The sequence below is a fragment of the Mugil cephalus genome, chromosome 1, assembly GCF_022458985.1.
Source record: "Mugil cephalus isolate CIBA_MC_2020 chromosome 1, CIBA_Mcephalus_1.1, whole genome shotgun sequence".
NCBI classification, from domain to species: domain Eukaryota; kingdom Metazoa; phylum Chordata; class Actinopteri; order Mugiliformes; family Mugilidae; genus Mugil; species Mugil cephalus.
In genome coordinates this window covers 2615069-2641345 of record NC_061770.1, presented here as the reverse complement: position 1 = coordinate 2641345, position 26277 = coordinate 2615069, and the positions used below count along the sequence as shown (strand labels likewise).

Genomic DNA, 26277 nt, shown 5'->3' with positions numbered 1-26277 from the left:
AAAATAAATAAATAAAACAACAACAACAGATGACATTATTTTGATACTGATTAAACCACTCATTGTGTTCTGGAAATTTTTAAATCTGCAAAAAAATGTAATTATAAAAGCAAAATTAGGGTGACAAAGATCTCTCTTAAACTCAGTAATACTATAAGATCACAATTTATTCTGTTATTAAGATTTAAAGAATAACAAAGTTGATCTGTTAACTTCAGAATGAGCATCTACTGAAAATAAGGATAGAATTACATTTAATGGGGTCTACACCAACTGTATAAGTCACAACTATTGAGGTACTGAAGCTTGCCATGTGCCCAGATCATTACCATACAGTCGCCCACAACTGTCCTGTAGTTTCCTGTTTCCTGTGTTCAAGTTTCCGCTTTATGTGTCAAAAGGTTCAACACGACATTTATAGACTGTTTTAAATTGTGAGGTGGTGGGGGTGGAGTGGGTGATATCACCAAAACCTTCATGTTGACTGAATTTGTTTTTCTGACGTATTTTTTTCTTTCATATTAATTTTGGCTAATAGGCTATCAGTAATAAGTAAATCAGTACATCAAATCTACTAGTCCTCGCCACAAATGATAAATTTACAATAAGGGCTAGTGGGTAGGGGGTGGGGGGACTATCTGGAATTACTTTAGTTGTATTTGTTTTGTGATTTTTATTTGTGCATTGATAAAATAAAGTGAAACCTAATACATTAATAAAGCATTACAAATATCACGTTTGTATTAATTTACTGTGTATACATTGTGCCACACCTCGTCATACTTGACGGGCAGTGATGGGATCCTCCTGTGTGTCAAAAAGCTTCTCGGATGTCAAAGCACCACCAGCATTCAACCAGGGGTTTTCTCACGCATGCGCATGTGTGGAAGACTATCTCATCGGGGAGAAAAAAAGAAGTTCACACACAAAGCCACGCCTGCGCGGTGTGCCTCTCATTACAAGCGAAGTTGCTGCATCTTTTTAGGAAGCTACATGCTTTCTTTCGACACCCAAAGGTCGCATGGTGTCAGGGACGCGCCTAGTCACGGGAACAGACCGGAGCGCGTTCACGAAGAGGTGCAAGATCGCGCTTTAACAGTGAAGAGTATCAAACAGCGTGCGGAGATCCAACCTAATGGTTTACATTGGGTCACGGTGACCAGTCAATGATTTGCGCCAAGTATCTGTTTTTTCTTCTTGTCCGGCGTTTATCCTGCAGACCTTTTGTATTTTGCACGGGGAGAACTGACACAGTAAACTCATCTGCATGATCGGGGAGCAGGAGCACACAGTATGGTCCGGGAAACCAGACATTTATGGGTGGGAAATTTACCCGAAAATGTACGAGAAGAGAAAATTATTGAGCACTTCAAGCGGTGAGTAAAAACGAGCGATGCGTGCGTGTGTTTTGTAATGTAGGAGACGAGTGCACGGCCAGCATCTCTCTCTCTCCCTCTCTCTCTGTTGTGTCATATTTTAGTGAAGTCGGGATGAAGCAGGAGGTTCCCCCTGTAGCAAAGTCCCATTTGGCAACTGTGCTGTCAGCTCTCTAAAGCAACAGCACTACGCTGCATTTGAGCTGCGATAAAGAAGAAAACGTCTCGCACGCCTCAGCCAGTGCCACCCAGCTAGCGCACATATGGTTTTGTCATTGTGACACGGCTACGAACTTGTCGGTTAGGTGATTACTTGTCCTTTATGTCGTGTGGTCGTACGTCCCCATCAGGTAACACGCCGGCTTTTAAGCAGCCCACCTTTCCATACGGTGACCGCAAACAAAACACGTTTTCCTGTAGCCTCGACGCTAACAGAGCCCAGCCAGTGTAAACAAACTTCAGGCTACCTGGCGAGCTGCTGGCTCCGGACGAGCTTTGCATTTCCCAGTCTGCGTCTCTGGCACACGGAATGAAGTGAGCCGCCGTGTGTTCCTGCTGTTTCACTTTACTCCGTGAGTTTGTCAAGCCACTGCTTCAAATCGAACCCGTGAAACACCGCTGGAGCGCGCTGGAGCATGCAGATGTTTTTTACTGTTAGAATTATTATTGTTTTGGTCTATAATTTTAACACAAGTCAGTGAAACCTCAAAGCTGACGCGACGTCACGCCGACATCTATTTTGCGACGTCGCTGCAGAGTGGCTGCGATCGAACGGGGTGCTGTTCACTCTCCGACTGATGTGCAACATTGTACCGTTGTAGTGGGCTTCTTGTGTTTGCTTTGGACGCAGAAAATGGTTGTCTTTGCCACATTCAAACCGCGCTGCTTACCCGCAGCTGCCGAGTTGCACAGCCAGCAACGTGATCTGACTTCAGGAAAATCAGACTACATATCTGTATTTTAAAATAGCATGAGAAAATCTCAATCATTCCTACATTTTTTGTTTGGGCTGCTGGAGCAAGTTAACCCAATGCACCTCGCACTGGCTCTTAGCTCTTTGTTGTCCTTCTTGGACTAAAACATGTAAATATGGTTTTGTGTGTGTGGCTATCATGGTAGTCTGCGCGCTCTCGTCGTCTCTCTCTTCCCGGCTGTCAAGGAAATAGCCATTCTCTGTTCAGATGTGCTGCAACCCAGACTGCAGAAAAAACAACAACAAAACAAACAAGCAAGAAATATCATAGTCTACCCATATGAGCAACATTGCGTTTTTTTCTTCTTTTTGCTGTGTAGGCGTCGCCATATGGGACGACGCTGCTAAATTACATTAATCCTATTTGGCAAAAAAAAAAAAAAAAAAAATTGCAACCTAAAGGCACATTTTTCCCATAGCATCTCCCGGACTGTTTGAAACATATAAACTGGTGATAATAACGTGGTACTTTGTACCCTTTCGGTCTCATAATTGACGGTAGACTGATGCAGCGAGAGCGAACTACAGATACGACTCGTGTCTGGTTCATGCAGCCTTGCAGACCGCGCAATAATGGGGCTACCTATACGTCGTTTTATTTACACAATCCCGTCCTATGATGTGCGAAACGTTATGTTAGGAGGGTGCCGACTGGCAGCCCATTATTGCAATATAGCAGAGGGGGGAAACGGCGTTGGCGAGTCCCTTTTAGCGTGCAGCCTGCCTCAGCTCCAGCGGTTACCCAGAGGTAGTCGGAGTGTGCAGGTGCATGACAGCCCAATGTGTGATAGAAGTCATTGAAGATGGGGGACGGCAGAATGAGTAAGCAGTGTGAACAGCTTTTCTAAAATGGCGTCGGGGGCTGTTCAGTGTTGGGAACTGGCATGCCAATAAATTTATGGGCAACCTACTGTCTCAGTCGACAGAAAACACGCGTTCCTTTTTTGTCTTCGGGGGGCGTGGGATGTACTCGGTGCATAGAGATGATCGCAGGATTGTAAATTTTGTGTAATAGCCTTCCCATCACTCAATTGAACCGTCGCTTAACAAGGCATTTTGACGTTTACATGCTTATTAAGGGAACAAAGGGACACTTGCACTCTTATAAATCTTTTAAATCTATTAAAACCCCATTGTACCTTAAGCAGCAATGTCGTGCATGTTAAAATATGCTACAAGGCGTTTACTTAGTGGAACAGAAGCAACCATGACATATTTTTATTGGAAATCAAGAACAAATTTCATATCTTTTTAAAATTGCTGTGCAGTCTCATTTAAACCCCTCTGTTATATGCTTATGGGAGCATCTTCCTCCTTGAAAACATGCTAATGATAGAAAATACATGCAGTTATTAACATGTAATGTTCCAAGGTTTCAAGTCCAGTTGCTGGGTTACTCTTGCCTTGAAAGAAAGTGCCACAGAGCGGAAAGTAAGAGTAGCAAATCCGCCTTGCCTCCCACCCCTGCGCGCGCACACACACACACACACACACACACACACACACACACACACACACACACACACACACTGACTGAGTTAATTTCAACACTGAATTCTGAAATGGGTGGTGGCATTTGAAAAATGAAATATTGAATATTATTGTCAAGAATTCAAACTGAACATTTTCAAAACCTGGTGATCACCATGTCTTTCTTCTATATTTGTTTTTTTATTTTTTATTATTCTAGATATGGACGGGTGGAGAGTGTCAAGGTCCTGCCAAAGCGGGGTTCAGAGGGTGGAGTCGCAGCCTTTGTGGATTTTGTGGACATTAAAAGTGCTCAGAAGGCTCACAATGCTATCAACAAGATGGGGGACAGAGATCTGCGCACTGATTACAATGAACCAGGCACAATTCCTAGTGCAGCGAGGGGGCTGGACGATAGTCTGTCCTTAGGCTCTCGTGGCCGGGATGTATCAGGGTTCACAAGGGCGGCAGGGGGGGCTGTGTATGTGCCCCCCACGTCGCTTCACAGCAGAGATGGACGCTATGAACGCAGACTAGACGGGTAAGTGGACAAAGTTTCTCTGAAGACAGGGGGAACCGTGGTTTCTAGTAAACACCAAGCATCCACCTATTCATTTATTTGTTTGGGGGTTAAAGAAGAGAAATAGAGTTCATGCTCAAGAATTAAGTCTTGTAGTGAGTTCTTCTGAGTCCATCAGTGTGACCAGCGCTCCTGGATACGTACTTACAGGTAGACATAGATATTCCATGAATGAGAGCATGTTTGTATCCAATTAAATCCATTGCTTAAATGAATAGTCAGTGGTTTAAATGGCTTTTGGGGATTATCTCTGTCATTTTAAACATTTCTGTGAGGTGGATGTATCATTTGCGGAAAATACGGGGCAAATATTGGATATCGTAAAATTTCCCAGGATTATTGGAGATTGCTGGAGAGAGAGAAAGAAAAAGAGAGAGAGGGAAAGAGAAAAAGAGAGAGTGGTCCAGCAGCCATCCCTGGGATTCCCTTAATCTGGAGTTACGCGGCCTGCTCGGTGGATTAATGCCCATATTTCCTCATGTAACAAAACCAAGAGCACAAATTATATACATAAGACATCATGTCTGGATTAGTTTAATTTGGTTTTCAATTATCGTGCACACCTTGCGGAAGTGTTCACTTCTCTTGTTGGCTGGAGTCACGTGGATAACCTGCAGAGGATATTTATTCCCCATTGCTGGATTAATACTGGCCAGACACCAAAAGGATATGCGATCATGCTAAAGGTATGAGTTGCTTTCTTGGTTCTTTGTTTTTTTGTTGTTTTATTTGGGAATATATCTAAAATCAGGGCATTACAAATTGAGTGCTGGGAGACCTCTACTGGTGATCCAACTCAGTAGAGACAACAAAAATAAGTGAGCAAATGACTTTTTTTCCATGCCTTTTTTTTGGTGGAGATATTTTTTTATTTTTATTTTTTATTTTTTTTGCGTTCCTACAAGGAATGCAAGGACTGCATATGGATCATACAGCTTGAAAAAAATGAATGTTGCACCATCCATACTACTGGAGATAACCTACCTCATGTCTGTGGATTACCTCCTCCTGAATGTGGAAGTATAACTAAACCTTGGATACATTAAACACAGAATCACAGAACTGAATTGTACCATGAACTGTAATTCTCATTGACTCTTGGCTCTTATGCTTGTAAAGAGATCATGGATGGACATCAGACATGAAGATTATGGACGTTCAGAACTGAACCCTGTTCTCAACCCTCGGAGTGAATACGGTGCTACTATGAACATGAATCTGGATTACTGTTATGAAACACCTTTATTCTTCGTGTGTCATGACCAGATTTGACTCCTTCGGCATCAGGAGCCTGACTCCTTTGGCACATAGTGTGGCCAACCTGGAAAGAGCAGGACTTCAGAAAAGAAGATAAAAGACTTCATTTTTCACTTCCATTGATGCTGTCGGAGAAGCTGTGATCAGCTCTCTGAAGACAGACTCTTGGATATCGTATATTTATTTTATGGGACTTAAGTGCAACACAAATTTTTTTCCCCACACAATTTTGGATGGATATATGAACACTGACTTACAGCAGACAGAACATCGTAACATGGATCTGTACAAAGCCAAGAGTGTTTTCATGATTTTAACTAAAATGGACACTCCAGCTCATCTATGCGAGGCCCCCATTTCCCTCAAGACGAGGATTACGTTTTCTAATTGTGCTTCAGTTTTTTTTTCCTCCTACACTCAACATTTTTGCCCATATTTTTTGCTCACAAAGTTCTATCTCCCTAAATTGTATTTGGAATTATAGGTCAAGTTACCACTCTCTCAAAAGGTTGGTATGTCCTGCCCTGTGTATTTTAGCTGTCCTCTCTAACCCCCTAGTTTGAACCCCTGTCTCTCTCCATTTTCCCCACTAACCGAAATAGCTGGCACATAGACTGTTATTACTTCCTGTATGTCTTTATGGAGAAATTTGTACTTTACCTTGTAATATTTTCCTTTCTCTTGCTCACACCTGATCCCACTTTCAGCTCCTATCTCCTGCTCTCCATTTTGATAGATCCTATTGCAGCTGATATTTATGATCACTGCTTTTAAAGACCCAAAATTCAAAGATTTGTCACATACTGATATTTGCAATATGTACAGTGAATTGTGGGGGCAGGATATCAGTACAGGAGGTACAAACAAGGTGGTGCGTAATAATGAGTAGAATAATATTAGGAGTAAATAATAACAATAATAACAACAATAATAAACATATTCAAGTAAAAATATATACTTTGGTAATATGGTAATATAATTTTGGTAATATAATATAATATAATAATTTAATATACAGATTTATTGATTATGAGAACTTTGTCAAGGCCACAATTAAAGATTTTTACTGGTCAGTATTACTTAAATGATGAGTTGAGCAGTGATGATAATAATAATGTAATAACGTTGGCATTATCAAAAAAATAAGATAAAATGATGAATATTTGAGAAACAATCACAAATCAATTTTGTCAAGGAAAAAGAAATACGCTGAATAATGGCATTTGTCAGAACTGCGTAGCTTCAAAGGTTGTATGGACCTCATTAGGTGATCCCGCTGGTTCCCTGTGTACAAAAACGCCTCAGCATTGTTCTCTTATTGTTCTCAAGGTAGAATGGCAATTATGTAAAAACCACGAGTATTTCCTTTTTCCTGAATCTAATTATAGAATCTGATTTGATTCAGTCATCCACAGCAGATAGGATATGTGGCAATGAGTGGCATCTGTGGTGTGAAGATGCGATACAAGTCTTCAGCATTTTTTCCCCCTTCAATTTATGACTTTAAACTCAGGTAATATCCAATTTCATCCACATACGTTTGGAACTTTCCAAGCTCCTTATAGCTATTATTTTAGTGCAAATTCCCTACTATCATCAGATCATCAGCTAATGATTCATTTACCATTGTCTGCTCTACATTATTTGACATAAAATGTTGTAGAAATTTAGTTTGACACAACCAAATTTGAAATGCAGTCTTAAGCTAAATCATTTATTGACAAAATGATTCATTGGCCAATTTATTAGAACCTCTTTATATCTATCTGTAAGTATTATTATGTGGTTACAGGTAATGTTGATTCATGGCCATTCTGGGTTTACTTTGTTGTTGCCCCAGATTAACAAAATGATTTTTTTTATTTCTAAATTATTTACTATGTCACATTTATAGAAGACTTTATTAATCTTACCACATCATACCATGTAAGAAGAACAAAGTGCTTAGCAAATGTAGTTAATCTGTTTGTTTGAATGGCAAAAGGATAATTTACTATTCTACTACTTTGGATGGACGGGACTGAATGTATTGGTCTCTTAAGCGGAGCCTCCATATAAGACACCTTTTTGTCATGCTGCTGGGGTGCATCCTTATAACTATGCTGTTCACGTAATCCCAAAACAGTTGATGTGCTTGGCATGCACCGGAGTAGACTAATAATCAAACACTGATGGAAATCCTCCCAAAAAAGTAACTGAATTATTTTTAAGCTCTATGAATAATGTAGAACCTGATTTGTGTAAAGTGAAATTGAAGGGTATCTATTGAACAGCGAGCCTGCACCACCAAATTAGCATTTTCAAGAGCATCTAGGGGTCAAGGTAATCCATCAATTTCACAGCAGACATCGTTATTCCATAGATGTTATTCATGAATCCAGCACACAGATGATTAAATCAAATAAGCTGAAACAGAATTTGCCCCCGACCTGCTGTACTTTTCCGTATAGTGCAGTGAAACGACACAGTAATAGTCTCCCAAAGCCATTTACCCTCAACATTAGAGCAGTATGTATATCCCATACAGTCTTTTGTTCTTGTGACCCACAAGAAGACCCTCCCTGTGGTAAAAGCCTTTGGTGGAAAGACTTAAAGTGAGACCTGTATTTATGTCCAACAATCTCAAATGTCTTTCACAGATGAATATTTCCACTTTGCCCAGATCAGAGAGCATAGAAAGGGCTTGTTAAAAAAGGTTTTTTAGTTGGGTGCGGAGAGTCCTCTCAAGTGTAGCAGTAAAATGTTAGTGTGGAAATGTGTAACACATTTCTTTGTCAGGTGTAATGGCCAAGTTGGGCATTTTAAGAAACTCATCTCATGGATCATTTACCAAATGGCCTTTCAGGACGTCACAGTGCCCCAGTCATGCAGAAGAAGACACTTGTGTCGTATATCTTCAAAGAAATGGCAGCCTTTTGGAACATGAGTTCTAGTTAGTTTGTAAAGCTCACAAAGATCCAGGCAGCTCATTTTAGCACAGGTTCAATTGAAGAAATTCTTGTGAGTGATGGCCGAATCACCACAGATTCAGATTTTTATAGTTATTTTATGTATGTGTCATAGTCTGTCTCTGTCATCAAAAACTACCAGTAGAAGATTTCCATTTAAAACACAACATCAACAAATTTCTGGAAAATCCAAGAGGCTAAAAACATTACCACAGGAACTAATCATAAACCTCTGTATCAGAACCAAAGCAAAAACATTGCTGCTGCCACTGTGTCTTTCCTCAGAAGCGGTTTAACAAGTTTCTCCTTGTTCCATATGTGTTTGATTAAAGTCTCTGTTAACATAAACATAAAATATGGATAAGCGGATATTTACAAAGATGCAAATACATCAGCTGCTCTCAGATGGTCCATATCATTCAGAAGATAGAAAAGATTTATACTTCTATAATAATTGTGAGCAAGGGAATTGTATTAATTCTAACAGGGGAGTAAGCTGGGATGAATTTTGTATACCTTACGATTTCTTGTAATTCAGGTGAAACATACATTAGAAACTACACGTTGAATTTTTTTTAAACTTTTTTTTATTGTGTATTATTTAATATTATTTCTGAGTGAACCCTAGTTGTTATTGGCATCAAGCATTAGGAGATATAAGGCAGTCAGTAAAAATGTTTCCAGGATAAACATTCATATAGGAAGTTTCCCTCAACTGAAACCTGGCCTACACCCACACGTACCGCCATATATTCAAATACAATCAAATGTTGTATCGTGTCAGACTGCTGTAAATATACTTTCTATTTTTTCCATGAATTATAAAAGTTAGTTTGTTTTCCATTAAACTCAAATTTTTACCCTCCCCTTGTAATTGGAGAAATAATAAATCACAGGACCAGCGTAATGACAGTTTGTCACTGTTGTTCTATAAATCCATATTCTGCCCTGTGTTGGAACATCATGGATAATTTGCTGATTATAATATAATCTGAATTCAAACAGTGGTAATTGCTGTCCTGTCCCGCTCATTATGGTGAGTTTGGTAATATGACTGCTGTAATGACACAGCAGTTGTATTACCAAATTAAACTCTGATTGCTTTATTCAGAAAGAGGATGCTCAGGTCTGAACAGAATGTCCATATTAGCGCCGTTTCTAATGCGCTTCTTCACAAGAGATCTTTTGAGGAGCTTTTTTTTTTCAGAAGAAGAACAAGGGATGTCAAATTGTGTAACATTATAAACAATAGGCCTGTCATAACTCACCTCCAAAACTCTTTAACAAAGCCTCTCATATGACTGATGAAACGCCTCAATAAGTGGCCTTTGAAACTGTTTCTTGATGTTACAAGCCCAGAATGACATGACAGACTACAAAGACATAATCTGTCATTCCTTTTATTAAAAGTAATCTTTGTACAAGTCTGTCATTTCCTCCAATTAAGCTCAAACAAGCTTAGGACTTGTGTTCAGTTATACAACAAATGCATGCCATTCATGCTGTGCTTTCAGGGTTGTATTTTAAGTATGGAACATTTTGGCTTAGACTTGGATGGCCAAAGATGAACTGGGAAACTGCAAAACGGTTACACGTCTGCATTCTAAGGAAACAAGTTTCAAACGTACTAAGCTTCTGTTAACTCCTCAGAGTTGATGGAAATGTGTGAAAGTGTAATACCTAACAGCATTTTAGTCGCCCTTTATGATGGCAGAAGGATCTGTTACATTTCATCACCAGAGAAAAGACCTGATGCTCTGTTGTCCTAACTTGTCAATCCTGTAAAGCAACTCATAGTTGTAGATTTTCTGAGATCTTCTCAAAACACTTTGCCCCTATTCTCATTAATGATGACCCACCTGAGACACCTGTTAATTTTGTTTGTCCTCTGTCTGGTGCTAGCAGTTGTCTTAAATCATTAGAGTGTGATGGTAATATGACTTGTTCTCTCTTCCTGTTTGTTAGGACTGCTGAAAGTCGGGATCGGGCATATGATCACAGTGCCTATGGACATCACGAGCGTCCTGGTAGCAGTTTCGACCGTCAGCGGCATTATGAAACAGACTATTACCGTGATGCAAGAGAGAGGACTCTGAGCACTGCTGGCAGTGGGTCTGGTACCTCCAGTGGAAGCGGTACAACGGTTTCATCAGGAGTCAGTGGAACTATAGTAAGTGCTGTTGCTGGAAACACAGGAACAAGTGGAGCAGCGGGGGCCACGACGGGAGGAAGCGGAGGATCCACATCCAGTGGGGTTGGCTTCTACCGCTCCCACAGCAGGAGTCCTTGTCGCTTTGAGACACCAGAGCCTCGCTATGAGCCTCGTGCCAGGGAACCTTTCACTTTGGCCAGTGTGGTTCACAGGGACCTTTACAGGGAGGACAGGGGTCGACGTGGGGAGCGGACATACCGCCACAGTCGTAGCCGGTCTCCACACTCAACACATTCACGAAATCCCTCTCCTCAGAGGCTCGTGAGTCAGGCTTCTCGTCCTCCACGCTCCCACAGTGGGTCAGGTTCTCGCAGCCGCTCCTCCAGTTCAGACTCGGTCAGCAGTACCAGCAGCAGTACAAGTGGCAGGTGAGTGAAGCGTAATCTGTCCGTGAGGATTTCTGTCTTTACACATGGTTGTTTACCTATTTTCCCCAATGGACACAGTAATAATTCTCTGTGAATTATGCATCATTATGCCGAAAGACTGGCAAGATGTGTGTATGTAACTTCTGTCATTGGCTTGTTGCTCATCATCCCTCTGTGGTATGGTTTAGAACATAAACCTTTTGGCAAAATTATATGTATGTACTTTGTCACTGTCTGTTTCTTCATCAGCACAGTAGCATTTTTTTTAGGTATGATCGAACCGTTTATCAGAACCAGCATAGCACATTATTGTGGATATTGTGGAGTTCTTTCATGGTGTTATAAAAAGAAAAAACGCCAGCTAATGTCATTGGCCAGACTTGGCATGTGAATCTTCCTTTTTCTGTTCTCAGTTTCAGTGATAAATTGTGCTGTATTGGCATATTCACCAAAATGGGGAAGATTATTTCGTATGTGGTACACCTTCTCCCTCTTTCTTCTTTAAAATTTTTACTTTGCTATTTTTGTGTAATCATTAATGACAGATCAAGTGTTTTTACAAGGTTGTTGTTGGAGTAGTTCATTTCAGGTGGGATTGAAATGGCGTGAAATGACCTTTGAGGCACATAATGCCGCACTTTTTGTGTTGTGAACATTTAATTTAGTCTGACTTATTATTGCTTCATACTAGGTGCACTTCTCATAACAAAACTCTTCTTGTTCTGCTTAATTTATATTTATGCTGCCATGCCATTATATGGCAGCTTTTGAGGTTGTTTCTTTGTCTGCATCCATTAACCAGTCAGATTTCTTTTAGACTTCTAGACTACCTTTTGCTACAGTTACATTACCATTTTAAAACTTTTTTCAAATACTTTTATAAGCTTTTAAAAATTATAAATACTAACACCTTTTATTGCAGTCATTTATACTGTGATTGTTTTGCCGGCATGCTGTGATTGTGTTTTCATTAATGGTGTTTGAAACAAATGCCTATCATCCGAAATATCCAACATCTGACATCCAAAACAGTGCCAGCTTTGTTATGCCAGTGAATTTTTCTCAGGTATTTTTTGAATTTGACAGGGTAGTTTAACATTCTGTTCTGTTAATTATTTTATTCTAAGTTCTTATACATAAATAATAATATATGGGATTAAACTAAGCTTCATTCAGTTTAATTCGTGTCCATCTATAGGGATTCACTCCACTGCATAAATTTACTTAAAAAAATAAACATCTGGAGAGGGGTTAACTGCATCACCTTTGGACGGAGCAGAGTCCACAGCTCAGCAACAACAGACAGCGACACATGTGGTTTGATGAGGAAGTGCTATGGGGGAATTTCAGGAGACGGCTGCTATATTTTTCTCACTGCCTACCTCTGTGTATGGGTAGCTCCCCCCCCTCCGTGAGATCCAGTTGGAACTGGAAATTTCTGGCCAGTGCTGGCTGCCTGCCCACTCCCACAGGCCAGGCTCTGTCAGCAGCACTTCCGGGAGTGTCTGAGCGCAGGAGGAGAAAGTGAGAAGGAAACAAACAGCAGAGGGCCTAGAAAGCTGAGACAGACATGGGAATTTGAGAAAAAAAGGTGCATGAGGCGGCCATGCATTTGCCTGTTGTGGGCAAATTCATCTTTTTCTGCCTTTAACTAGAAGCGCCCTAGAATTGTGAAAGGTGCGGGAAAAGGATATGTTTTTCCTCCTCAGTTCAGAGATGTTAAATTGTTAAAATGTTAAAAAAAAATTTGGTGGAATGGCCTATTGACAATGCATTGCATGACCTTTTATCCAAATGAGGGACAGTGTATATGTATATATGTATGTGTGTCAGATATTTCTTTTTAAAATCATATGTTGTCTCTTACCATTTTTTTCCCACCTTATTTGAACATATGTTTTTCAAAAATGTCATCCCATAAAATGCAGTGACTATTTCGTGATATGAAATGAAATTTTATGTAGTAGCCAATCTATTTATAATTTCTTATGGGCAGAATATGTCACATTGCAAAATTATATGATACCACATGTAATTTCAGTCTTATAAACTTGGGTTTCAAATTAGGTAAAGTATTCATAACTAGACTGTTACTTAAAGCAAAGCAACACACCTTCATTCAAATATATTGATTGATATAATGATTGAAGTTAAACTGTGACCCTTGTTCAATATCCAAAATTATGTTACTTTTTTCGCTGCAGTGATTCCAGCAGTAGCTCAAGTGATGACTCTCCAGCACGTTCAGTGCAGTCTGCCGCTGTTCCTGCACCATCAGCACTTACCTTATCCTCTCTTGACAAGGATGAACCGCGTAAAAGCTTTGGTATTAAGGTCCAAAATCTTCCTGTGCGCTCTACAGGTTAGTTTTATGGTGCTCCTGCAGTACATAACCACCAGAAGTTTTTATATGCATAAATAGTGATGCACTATATTCCTGAATATCTTTGAAATATCATATGATAATAATAATGTGGTCATTTCTTAAAAAGAGTCAACAACAACCTTAATTTAAACGTTTGGTTTGTTTACTTCAGATACAAGCCTGAAGGATGGTTTGTTCCATGAATTTAAAAAACACGGAAAGGTCACATCAGTACAAATCCATGGAGCTTCAGAGGAGCGCTATGGGCTTGTCTTTTTCCGCCAGCAAGAAGACCAAGAAAAAGCACTTGGAGCATCAAAGGGAAAGCTTTTTTTTGGCATGCAGATTGATGTCACAGCCTGGAATGGCCCTGGTAAGTTCTGATCTGAACTCTCTTTCAATGAAAACATGGATATCAACAAATCCACTAGCTAATACTCAGCATTTTTCAGAGACAGAAAGTGAGAATGAATTTCGCCCCTTGGATGAGAGGATTGATGAGTTTCATCCGAAAGCCACACGGACCTTATTCATTGGAAACCTGGAGAAGACCACCACTTACCATGACCTGCTTAACATTTTCCAGCGGTTTGGAGAAATAGTGGTAGGTCAATCTGTGAATCGGTTGAAAATTGGGACAAACTCAGCGGTGATGATGACCTTGCTTACTGACAGAATATATTAATTTTCATTGACCATGAAGGATATTGACATCAAGAAGGTGAATGGAGCCCCACAGTATGCCTTTCTACAATATTGTGACATTGCCAGTGTCTGCAAGGCCATAAAGAAGATGGATGGCGAGTATCTTGGTAATAACAGACTGAAGGTAAGAATTTTGTTGAGTTAACTGTAGATTTTACCTTTAAACATGTACCATATTCTGTTATTTTAACAATGCTACTTTATGGCAAACCATAGTATTGTTTATGAGAACTGACATTTTATTCTTTACTTTTCAGTTGGGCTTTGGGAAGAGCATGCCTACAACATGTGTTTGGTTGGATGGATTAGCATCGAACACAACTGAGCAGTTTCTTACCCGTCATTTCTGCCGCTATGGCCATGTTGTCAAGGTAAGTTTTTATTTATTTTCCTACTCATAATTCGTTCATTGTTGCTATTATGGAACCATGAAACAATACTTTCCTCTGTCCTCTGCAGGTTGTATTTGACAGAATGAAAGGAATGGCCCTTATTCTGTATAACAACATTGAATATGCACAAGCTGCTGTGAAAGACACAAAGGGATGGAAGATAGGCGGCAGTAAAATCAAGGCAAGTGAAACAGAGGGCTTATTTGGAAATTATATATAATCTGAGTTGTCAATGCTTGATAGGTTGTAACGTTATGACCGACTTCTTTTTCCTCAGGTGGACTTTGCGAATCAGGAAAGTCAGATGGCTTTCTATCGTTCGATGCAGGCATCTGGGCAGGATATACGAGACTTTTATGACATTCTCTCTGAAAGAAGGTTTGTGCTGTTTGCTTAAAGATGGATAAGAATATATCAGCACTGTCTAAAATTAAAACTTTTGATTTTGATTTGTTTCTTGGCAGAGATGATCGACGAACCCAGTATGAGTTTCAAGCGGAGAGACAGTATTATGAAAATGTACGAACACCAGGAACATATACTGAAGATCCACGTCGCAAATACCCTGCTAGAAGTCGGGAGTTCTACACAGAGTGGGATCCATATCAAGGAGATTACTATGATCCACAATACTTTGAAGACCCTCGGGAATATCGGGAATACAGAGCTGACCCTTATGAGCAGGACATTCGCAAATACAGCTATTTGCAACGGGAACGTGAAAGGGAGAGAGAACGCTTTGAAACAGACCGAGGACGTGATCATGGGAGAAGGACCATTGAACGTAGCCAAAGCCCATCTCACATTGCCACTCGTCGTCCAGCTAGTCCCACTGCCTCTCCTTCACTCTCTGAGAGGATACCAAGTGATACAGATCGCCGTATTTGTTGTCGATCTTCTGAAAGAAGTGGTAGTTGTAGTTCAATCTCTCCACCCAGATTTGAAAAACTAGAAAAGGCACGATCTGAAAGGTATAATAAGACTGAAAAACTTGAGAAAGATAGAGTTTTTGAAATTGAAAGGGGGAATTTGGTTGAAAAGGAGAAGAGGATAGGACGAAAAGATCGAGGAGACAAGGACAAAAGTGAGAAACAGAGGCTTAAGAAGCTCAAAGTCACTTCACCTCTTATCCCAGCATGTGACACGGAACCTGAACTTGAAAGAGATGTTAGCCCTGAGTCTGTTCTTCGAAGTAATACCAGTAAAATCCCAAAGGAGTGCTTGAGCAAAGGCAGGTTGGATCTAATGCCTTGTGTGGTGCAATTAACACGTGTTAAAGAAAAAGAAGGGAAATTGATTGGTCATACTGTCCAAGAAAAACAAATACAGAGGGTTGGAAGTGATAGTCCAAGACTGACATCACCAACAGCTGACCAGAGGAGTCCTCCATTCCGCACAGAATCAAAAAGTGATACCTCTAAGCATGGGAAGGTACCTAGAGACAAACATATTCACAGTTTAGTAGAGGTTACTGATAGCAAAATCAAATCCAAAAAACATGGAAAATCTGAAATGGGATTGGACAGTGGTATTTCTTTGGATATTGACCGTTTAGCTGCAAGGAAAAGGCGCTTTGAAGACTCAGGAAAATCTGAGCGACAAAAGAGAAGTACTGAAGAGGACTTTGGTAGACCTGGACTTTATAAACTGTGGAACAATGCTAAGGAGACCGAATTAGACAAGAATGTTTTGACAAAAGTGATGCATAAAAAAGAACACCACAAGGATAAATGTGTCCAAATGGTGTCAGTTAACAGTCCTAAAGATGGACGAGACTGTGAAACCAACCCGGTTAGCCTTCCTGTGGAGCAACAGTCACAGTTAGGTGAACTGACTGAAGATTCTTCAGATCCGTTAAGCTCTTCCTACCTTAAAATTGATTCAGAGGGTCCAAAAGGTGAAAATTGCTCAAATTTTACCAAGATACAAGAGGACTGCAGCCTTGAATTGGATGAATTAAAAGAACAGAAACAGGTTTTGTCTGAAAACGAAAAAGAGAGAGGGAAGTGCAGAGACTCTGATGATGGAGATGAACATTTTGCCCACATTGACCATAACATTTGCACAAAACAAACAGAACAGAGTCGATGGCTCCGATTAAAGCTTGCTGACCCGGAAAAGGTTGTAATGTTTGAGCACCAAGCAAATAATGATACTCATGATTTTGAAAAGGATTATATCATGCATGAGGTTGGAAAATCAATTCAAGATATGGCCAATGATGACTTCTCTTCCTGCAAACGTAAGAAATTAGAGAATTTTGACTTTGAAATACTCAAAGTAAAAAGAGAGCACAACTTTGCAAGCTCCCAAAAGTTAAGTGAAGACATATATAGGATACCATCATCGATAGGAGCTGGTCAGTTTTCTGAAAATGAGGAAGATGACACTGCCCAGATATCTGTGTCTGTTACAAAGAAAGAAAGAAAATCCTCCCCAACAACAGATGATAAATTTTCACACACTGAGTTATTAAAAAACAGTTTGGGTCTGACAGCCAGACATTTTCAGTCCTCTGAAAATGAGGTCCCAAAGCTGAAAACGTCCTTGCTTGGATGTGATGAGGAGTTAATGCAACATTGGGAAAGAAGGATTAAATCTGATTCGCTCAGAATGGAAATGACATTCCCAAGCAATGTTTCAAAACATGGCAGCATAAGCAAATGCCTTGGCCAGGATTTGGAACCTGGAGAGGTGCAGTCCGATTCAGAGGATGATGGAGAAAACAAACATATCTCTCCCAAGTCAGGTAGTTCGTTATCTTATATCCTCAGAGATCGTGATGAGAGGATAACAGATCTCAAACTTTCAGGCTCTTTGGAAAGGAATAAGTTTTACTCATTTGCTTTAGATAAAACTATAACTCCTGATACAAAAGCACTCCTTGAAAGAGCCAAGACATTGTATTCCTCAAGGGAAGATAATTGGTCCTTTCTGCCTTCACGCTTTCCAGCCTCCCACAGCTGTTCAGATAAGGACAAGGTAGAGTTAGCACCTCGACCTATTCCTTCTTGGTATATGAAAAAGAAAAAGATTCGTACTGACTCTGATGAAAAGCTGCATGATAAAAAGGAGGAACTTAAGCCCCAGGACCAAGAGCGTCAGGAATTGTTTGCCTCTCGTTTCCTACACAGTTCAATATTTGAGCAGGATTCACGCCGTTTGCAACATCTCGAACGAAAAGACCAAGATTTAGAAACTGGAATTGCTAGGCCTTTTACCAAGCCAGGTGCTGCCGAGGCTCAACCTGAATCTGGAGGAAGTGACATCCCCCAAGAGCCCATAGTGCTTTTCCATAGTCGTTTTTTGGAGCTCCAGCAACAAAAGGACAAAGACCAAACATCACCTGATCATGAGAATGATTCAGTAGTGGTCGATATCAAAAGAAATGGAGTTCAGAATTGTGACAATGTGATGTCTGATAAGGAATCTGAGCCCATACTGAAAGCTGATGACAAATCAGCCACCTCTCCATTAACCTTGACATCTTTGCCATTTGTTCCTTCCCCTAAAGAAATGTCTCCATCAATAAAGAAAGAAGTTGTAACTCCCTCCTCAGATCAACATGCGTCACTTGTCAAAGAAGAAAAAGTAGAGTCAGTCCTTGAGGTGTCTCCATCTGATTCTCTTCCTATGGAAGACTTCAAACCAGTTGCTCCTAACTTAATTATAACCCCTCCCATTGCCCTGTCAGAACTGGACAATGAAACTGAAACAAAAGCAGAGTTAATTGAACACAAAGTGAAATGTGATAGTTTAGCAGTGGAAAAGAATCCAGTTATGGAGGATAAGCCTCCCACTCCTGGTGGTTCCCTGATCGGTTTTGAAAAACAAACTCCAGAATTTGCTTATTCGGATTGTTCAAAGATTGAAGAAAAATCTGAAATGATTAAGACGGAACCAGAAATCGAAAATCAAGAAGCAAAAGACTTTGAAGAAACTCAGAAAATAGAGGCAGATGGTGAGGCATGTATGCCAGAGCTAGAGGCTGAAATAAAACCATTACCGAGCCGTAGACAGCCCAAGAGTAAAAGGGCAAAAGCCCTACCAGTATTACGTAATACGCAGACTTCCCAAATTGTTGCAACTGAAAAACCTGCTACGCGAAAGAGTGAACGGATTGACAGAGAGAAACTTAAAAAAGCCTCATCTCCTCGAGCAGAAGCACCCAAAATGTCATTTGAGTCTAAAACCACGTCCAAGTCACCAATACATGCATCTGATTCTGAACAAAGCCTTGAGTCAAGTTTGATACATGGTAGAACACGTCGGAGGAATGTAAGGTCAGTTTATGCTACGCTACATGAAGATGAGCAAACTGGCAAAGAGGTAGCTGAGCCATCCCGCTGTATGCGCAAACGTGGTGCTGATAAAGAATCAATACAGCTAGATGCTCAAATTTCTACCAATACTAGGCGCGGACGCCCACCTAAGAGAGGCATTAAACGAGGTGAAGATGTATCACCAGTAAAAGGAGATCAGAAGAAAAACACAGAAGAAGACACAGAGGTCAAAGAGACATCAAGTAATATAGAGGTTGTGAAAGCCTCTGAGGGATGGCGTTCACCCCGCACCCAGAAACAGCTACAGACTTTATCTGCTCCAGTTAACAAAAAAGGTAAAACAGACAGAACACCTGGGAGCATGACTGTCTTACCTGAGCTCACTGGTATGGCAAGTCATGATGAGTCAGAGCCTAAAGCTAAAGTTGATTCTGAACTGTTTGGAAAATTATCAGAAAAAGGGGAAAACACAAGCTCACCTGTGCACAAAAAAGAAAAAGATCCAGGAGTAAAGAAATCTGTAGATAGTGACATTGAAAAGATAGACACAAGCTCATCTGAGAGGAGACAGCATCCTGAAAAGAGTGTTAAAATGAAAACGCCAAGGTTGAAACGAAATACCAAGCAGGCCACCGAAGATAAATCACACACTTTGAAAAATCTTGAAATCCGTGTAAGTGTTGATGATGTAAAAGGTTTACTTCGTACAGAGGATGATGAGGCTCAGACTTTTGAGGCTGCTACTAATACTAAACCCAAGACAGGAGAACAAGAGAATGATGGAACAAAAATTATAGTTTTTCCAAATGAATCCAAGGAGCCTGCTTCAGATGACAGAGAAGACACGCTATCAGAATCTGAACTTCCTACTGATCCAGCTGCTGCGCTATTAGCACGACAGATGGAACTAGAGCAGGCAGTTGAAAATATTGCCAAACTCACAGTTGAGCAGCCTCCCCGACCATATAAGGAACAACCTCCAGAGCAACCTACTGTATTGCCTCCTGTCATAGTGGAACCAGAAGGTGAGGAAGTTGAGGAGAAGCGGGCTAATCCTGCAAGTGAAACTGAACTTGCAGCTGCTATTGATTCCATTACGGCTGAAGAATGTGGAGATGCAGATGGTTTCACAGGACCTACTTACACTGCTCTTATTCGTACCCCTGACTCTTTGATATCTTCCTCTTCCAATGAGATTATGGAACCTGAAACACACATGGCGATCAACAATATTCTTGCAGGGGACTTAGACGATGGACCTCTGACACTAAGCCCAAAGGGATCAATGGCAGAGTCTAAGGCAGCAGAAGATCCTGTCGTACTTGAAACACCCAAGAAAACAAGTAAAGTAAGAGCTAAAACCCCGAAGAAGTCCAGAAGTCGTAAAGGTGCATTTACTAAGAAGGGGGATACTGTTGAAGATGTTTCACAATCAGAGCCTTCCCCGGTCAAGTTGCCAGAGTCAATCCCAGAAGACCCAGAAACCCTTAATTCAAAAGCAATCACTGTTACAGCTGGGGGTACTGCAGCAGCCTCAGTGGTCACTGCTGTTGCAACTTGTAGGCGAGATGTTACAAGTGCTATAACTGTAGACACCCCCAAAGAGGCAGAACAGCCTGAGGTTGAACAACCTGTACCAAAAGAATCTGCTTTTCATTCAGGCACAAGCAACATCTCCAGCAGTAAAAAGCATCCTCAAACAGCAGAACCTACTTTTGCCTCTGCTCTTACTCGCCCTCAACCAGTGTCCCATTTCAGTGTCCCTCTGCTACGCCCTGCCAAAATGTCACTTTCACCTGAATGGCCTCAAAGATCAGAAGAAAGCAGGATTTATGTTGCTCCTTCATGTCACGTCACTGTGGTAACTCCATCTGTGCCACCATCGACTGCACTTGGAACACCATCAACAAATCCCCCAATGCCGCCTGATACCAAGGCGTCTGATATTGATCCTAGTTCCAGTACGTTAAGAAAAATCCTAATGGAACCTAAATATGTGTCTGCATCAAACAGCAACTCTATACCTACCACTATGGTCACATCTGCTCTTTCAGAAGCTTCAAGGATATCCGAGAATGAAAACATCTCAGATACAGTAGTTTCAAGACAATTCCATCCTGAGGAGAGGCCACCATTGCCGCCCCAGCCAGTTCACCATAAACCATCTCCACTGACGGAGTCCCAACAAAACTGTGGCGAGAAGACACCGCATACAGTAATTTCTCCTGCTACCTCAGTAATAAGTCGAATTCCAATGCCTTATGATACAGAGGAAACTCCACGAATTTCCCTAAGCAACCGAAGCATTGGCCTGTCAATTCCCAAGCAAAAATTTAGAACCAACACCAATGAGAATAATCGCTGCCTTGGCATGGATATAGCAGAAGATGGGACCAGAGGGCGTTCTGTTGTTGAGACCACTCCTTACAATGCAGGTTCCAGTCCTGGTCTGAGGGTCAATACATCAGAAGGTGTTGTTGTTCTGAGTTACTCTGGTCAGAAAACCGAAGGGCCTCACAGGATGAGAGCCAAAATTAGTCAAATCCCTCAAGCCAGTGCGGGTGATATTGAGTTTCAGCAATCTGTGTCCAAATCTCAGATAAAGCAAGACCCAGTTATCACATCATCCCATTCACCTACTTCAAAAGTAGCTCCAACTCATACAGTATTCGGGCACACAGGGGTCCTTTTGACCGGCCAGAACTATAATTCTCAGCCTGTCATTTCCAGTACAAAGCAGGACAATCGAGGATGTGACAAGTCTGAAGCGCCATATCACACGTCAACCCAAGGTGGTGTGGTTAAGATGTTCCAACAGCCCATTAGTTCTCCTCAGGTCTTGATGTACAACCAACCTGTGATACAGCAGCAGCATAGCAAAAGAGGACTAGGAACTGAACCTCACACAAAAAAGATAGACATTGGCAAAACTGTTCAGCAGTCTAACCTCAGCCCAGTTATGAGTCCACACCACCCGTCACTGTCTGGTACCCGTGTGAGCCCCGGCCCTGGCATCACAGGCGATCGGTCAGCTCTACACCTCAAGCAAGAACCCCAGTCTCCACGGACAGCTGTTCACTCCCCATCACCCTTTGTCAAATCCTGTCCACCGAGCAGTTCTCCAATTGGAACTTCAGTTGTTCTGGGTCATGGCATGCCACCAATGTCGACTTATCACTCTAGTATACATCATTCACATCCAGAACAATCCTCTGTCATAATTCAACCACACAGTGTCACTCAGTCAATGTCTCATGAAGCCAGGATGACTACTCCGCCAATTTCTGGGATTAATTATGGGAGACGAGGTGACTCCTTGTCTTCCTCCCACCCTGGTCCTTCACAACGCTCAAACACTCCTCAGCCTAATGTCATTAGAGACATGGTACTGCAGTCTCATTCAAGTTCCCAAGGGTCAGTGTCAGGTTGTGGTAACAGTGTAAGTGAAGAGGAACCCAGACATTTTAACCAAGCTCTTCACAGACCTTCAGCTTCCCAGCTCCAGTCAGATGTAATGATGATTCACGGAGACCACAGAGGACTCCACCCCAGTATTCGCATGGAACAGTACAGAGACATACATCACCGCATCCTCATGCGCCAGCAACTGGGCGAGCAGGCTGCAGTAGATGCAAGACCACCACGCAACTCAGAGACTGGAACTGCATCTTCAAGCAATATCTCTGGGCCTTCAAAAAGTCCTATAGTGGGGAAGAATATTGAGCTTTCAGCAAAAGAACCTCTCAAACCACTAGAAGGAAAGCTCATACATCCGACTTCCAATGAAAGTAGAATCCGAGGAGTACATGCATCCAGCCCTGTCATACTGTCTCCTCACCCTCATGGGGTTCAGCTGATACATCCAGGAGGAGCAGGGTCCTTTCCAGTTTATCGGGACATGCGGGGATTTCCATCCCAGTTTCCGGGACACAACCTGCCTAACCAAGGCATTTCATCTTCACAGGTCACCACACATTATTATGTGTATTTTTGTAAATATTTTAACGTCTTTTATATATATCATATTTACATATTTATTTTCTTCATCAGATCCCTCCAGATCCTGAGCTGGGTAACAGGGGTAAAATGTCTCAGTCACATGGGGGAGGAAGTGATTCCAAGCCTGAGAGTTCTCATCTTCGTCATGCTACCTCTTCGGATATTTCACATATTTCCAGAATACAAGGAGATACAGTCTCCCCTTCTTACCAATCTCCAATGATGTCCCCCATGGGCCACAAGCCAGATCTGTCTCTACAGAAAGGTCCTCCAGCCTATCTGCCTACGCCTCCGTCAGCCCCATCGAGTTCACTACAGCAACGGGCTGATGCTAAGCTTGAACATTCAGGACATCGTTCCATTGACATGGTGCAGCTTCTGACAGTAAGATTTTTGGACCAGCAATGTCACAATGCATAGAATATATTTTCAAGACTATACTAAACAGGTGAATATGCTTAGCAAACTCTTTGTTTTCTTTTTACAGAAATATCCTATTGTGTGGCAAGGCCTGTTAGCACTGAAAAACGACCAGGCTGCTGTCCAGTTGCACTTTGTGTCTGGCAACACCATACTGGCCCAGCGCTCCCTGCCGCCCCCGGAGGGAGGTTCTCTTCTTCGTATTGTCCAGAGGATGAGGCTTGAGGCTTCTCAGCTGGACAGTGTGGCACGCAGAATGACTGTGAGTATTTTGATTTTATTTTAATCGCCGAAGTTAAGGTTTTAAAATACGTGGTAAACATATTTGAAAAGAGTCACAATGGACACATTTGACCATAAATATGTTTTCCTCATTCTGGAGTTGTGCTTTACTTAAAATTTTGTGGTGACAATCTATTTATTCATGACAGGTGGAAAACGACTACTGTCTGCTACTGGCTCTACCCTGTGGTCGAGATCAAGAAGATGTCCTTGGTCAAACCCAAGCTTTGAAAAGTGGCTTCATCACCTACCTGCAAGCCAAACAGGCAGCTGGCATCATCAATGTGCCCAATCCCGGCTCTAATCAGGTGTGTGCTCATTTAGATTTTATGAGTTGTATGTCATAATGAAGTACCTTATTATGACGTTGCCTCTCTCTTTGCATTTTTTTCTTCTGTGGACCTACAGCCAGCTTATGTGGTGCAGATTTTCCCACCCTGTGAATTCTCTGAGAGCCACCTTTCACGTCTGGCCCCGGACCTTCTCAACAGCATCTCCAGCATTTCTCCGCACCTCATGATTGTTATCGCCTCAGTTTAATTACCTCCATCCTTTCCACCACAAACAAGCCAACACCAGCCCTTTTTGACTCATCCGGTTTGTAAACTGGAATTGCCTCATATTTTTATGTATTTGACTTTTTTAAAGATCTAATTTAGCATGAACTCACCTTTTCTCCTTCACTTCACCAAGTCCTTAAATCATCCAGTGATGCTGAATTCCAAAAACTATACCTTTACGAAAAGGATACAAAGGGTCGAATGGGGATTTTTGATCACTTTGCTCATTTCATGTTGGCCATTTTTGGAGGTGTTGTGCATAGCCTTGTTTAATCCATAGCATTCATAAAGCTATGGATTTAGACCTTCCTATGAGATTTTTTTACCTTCATAAAAGTGATTGTGATTTTTTTTAAAGACGATGTGAGAAGTCATTGCACTATGTTAAGGAAAAAATTGTGAACTTTGTACAGACTTGAGTATAAAATGATACATGTTATGGAATTACTCTCGTGATCAGTCATGCTTGTGCAAGAAAAACAAAAAACAAACAAAAAAAAAAACAACAACTCATCATTGCCTGGAGATCAGTCATACTGCTTTTGCTCCATCAGCAGATTTCTACTTCATTTCCGGACTCAACTCTTCATCCCGAAGTGTTCCCTGCCCCAGGAACATGGGAGGGGATGTTTAGAGTTGTACAGTTTACACTCAATGCCTCAACAGGGGACTATATAAAGAATATTTAATTTGTTTATTTTTGTTTTTTTCTCCTTTAAGTTTAAGGTTATTGTGGACAATTGTGAAACTGTACATATTATAAATATTTAAAGACTGAAGCAATGTGGAGAGACCAAGTCACTTATTTTAGAAGACAGATCATCAATTCTTTCTTTTTCTTTCTTTCTTTGGGAATAGGGAACAGTAGTGAGGATCTGTACATGATCCACAAGTGATATTTGCAAAAAAAAAAACAACAACAAAAAAAACTTTTTTAAAAAATTGATTCTGTGCCAAAATGTCTTTTGCAAATGCTTAACATGCGAAATGTATCTGAAACTACATTTGATCAGAACCTATTTTCATATGTGACTTTGTATTTTGCCATTCAGAGGGCAGACTTGATTCCTTTTTTTGGTATTGTTTGTCAACCCAGTTCTGCTACTACAGTGCTTTTACATTTGAAATTGTATGTTCATTTTGAGGAAACCATTGTGCTGTAGGGGTTGCATTTTTTTTGTTAGCCTTGCTGTCTTTATTCTCCCTTATGTGGTCCTGTACTGCCCCCTGCTGTCTGAAAATCATTCTCTTCTGTGTCAAGGACTGCATCCTGAGGTAATGTAAGCCACTTCACCACACGTGTTATAGCATGCTTCATGTTCAGCTCTTAAAGGGTAACGTAGGATCATAAAGGCAAAGAATGTGTCTTAAACTTGACGTCATGCCGCTAATGGATGTGTTGATCATCTGTCTCCACCCCCCTCCCCCTCCTAACTGTCTCCTGGAGCCAAGCTGTAAATACTAATGTCCTTAATCTGTGCTCTTGTGTACTTTTCCCCTTTATTATTGTCTTTCTTCAGGGTCTTTATTTTTGTTTTGTGCAACAAAACAAAGCAGTCTGAAAGAGACGGGAGTTGAGGTGTTTAAAACCGATGCTGAAAGTATAACCATGCTTGTCAGTTTTGTGGTGTAAATATTTCTATGGCTGCAAGCTGAATACGCTCATGGTTAAGTTGAAGGCACTTATAATTTTTGATAAACAAATGAGAAGAAAATACACACATGGAAAATAAAACAATCTTAAAACGGTGATTAATATAAAAAATGTCTTTTGATCAATCTTCATTTTGAGTGTATTTTGCTGTTCCTCCATGAGGACATTTTAAACTGTAAAATAAATGGTTGTTTAACTTACTTCTGAAGATCATTAAATGGTCCGTAACTCTGTTTGTGTTTTTGTAATCTGTACTACTACTCTGAAGCTACTCTGAAGTCACAGTCAAACAATGATTTTGATTGCAAGCTGCGGGATCTAATCTGATTGTTATCTGAGTTTCATTTCTCTGTTACCAGATTTTCCAACAGTTGCAAATATTTAAAAACACTTCACCTCATGTGTCACCACTCACAGTCGGTGCTGCAGTCTT

At 41.0% G+C, this 26277-nt stretch overlaps 1 protein-coding gene across 1 annotated transcript; it reads left to right on the top strand.

Moving 5' to 3' along the window:
* The first annotated feature begins 973 nt into the window (after positions 1 to 973).
* Positions 974 to 26077, top strand: spen (spen family transcriptional repressor). The gene is made up of 15 exons (XM_047584635.1): positions 974 to 1376; positions 4040 to 4360; positions 10570 to 11184; positions 13389 to 13546; positions 13722 to 13922; positions 14002 to 14153; positions 14253 to 14378; positions 14512 to 14625; positions 14714 to 14827; positions 14924 to 15024; positions 15111 to 22893; positions 22980 to 23312; positions 23416 to 23610; positions 23780 to 23938; positions 24039 to 26077. Exons 1-15 carry the CDS (start codon positions 1294 to 1296, stop codon positions 24168 to 24170), a joined length of 10587 nt encoding a protein of 3528 aa, XP_047440591.1. The 5' UTR covers positions 974 to 1293; the 3' UTR covers positions 24171 to 26077.
* The last annotated feature ends 200 nt before the right edge of the window (positions 26078 to 26277 follow it).

What these genes read in the sequence shown, in the direction of transcription:
- spen (XM_047584635.1), top strand. Translation starts at nt 1,294, where the DNA reads ATGGTCCGGGAAACCAGACATTTATGGGTGGGAAATTTACCCGAAAAT. An exon ending in TCTTCCTGTGCGCTCTACAG is followed by an intron (nt 13,547 to 13,721) that starts GTTAGTTTTATG and finishes TGTTTACTTCAG; the next exon opens with ATACAAGCCTGAAGGATGGT. An exon ending in GACATTCTCTCTGAAAGAAG is followed by an intron (nt 15,025 to 15,110) that starts GTTTGTGCTGTT and finishes GTTTCTTGGCAG; the next exon opens with AGATGATCGACGAACCCAGT.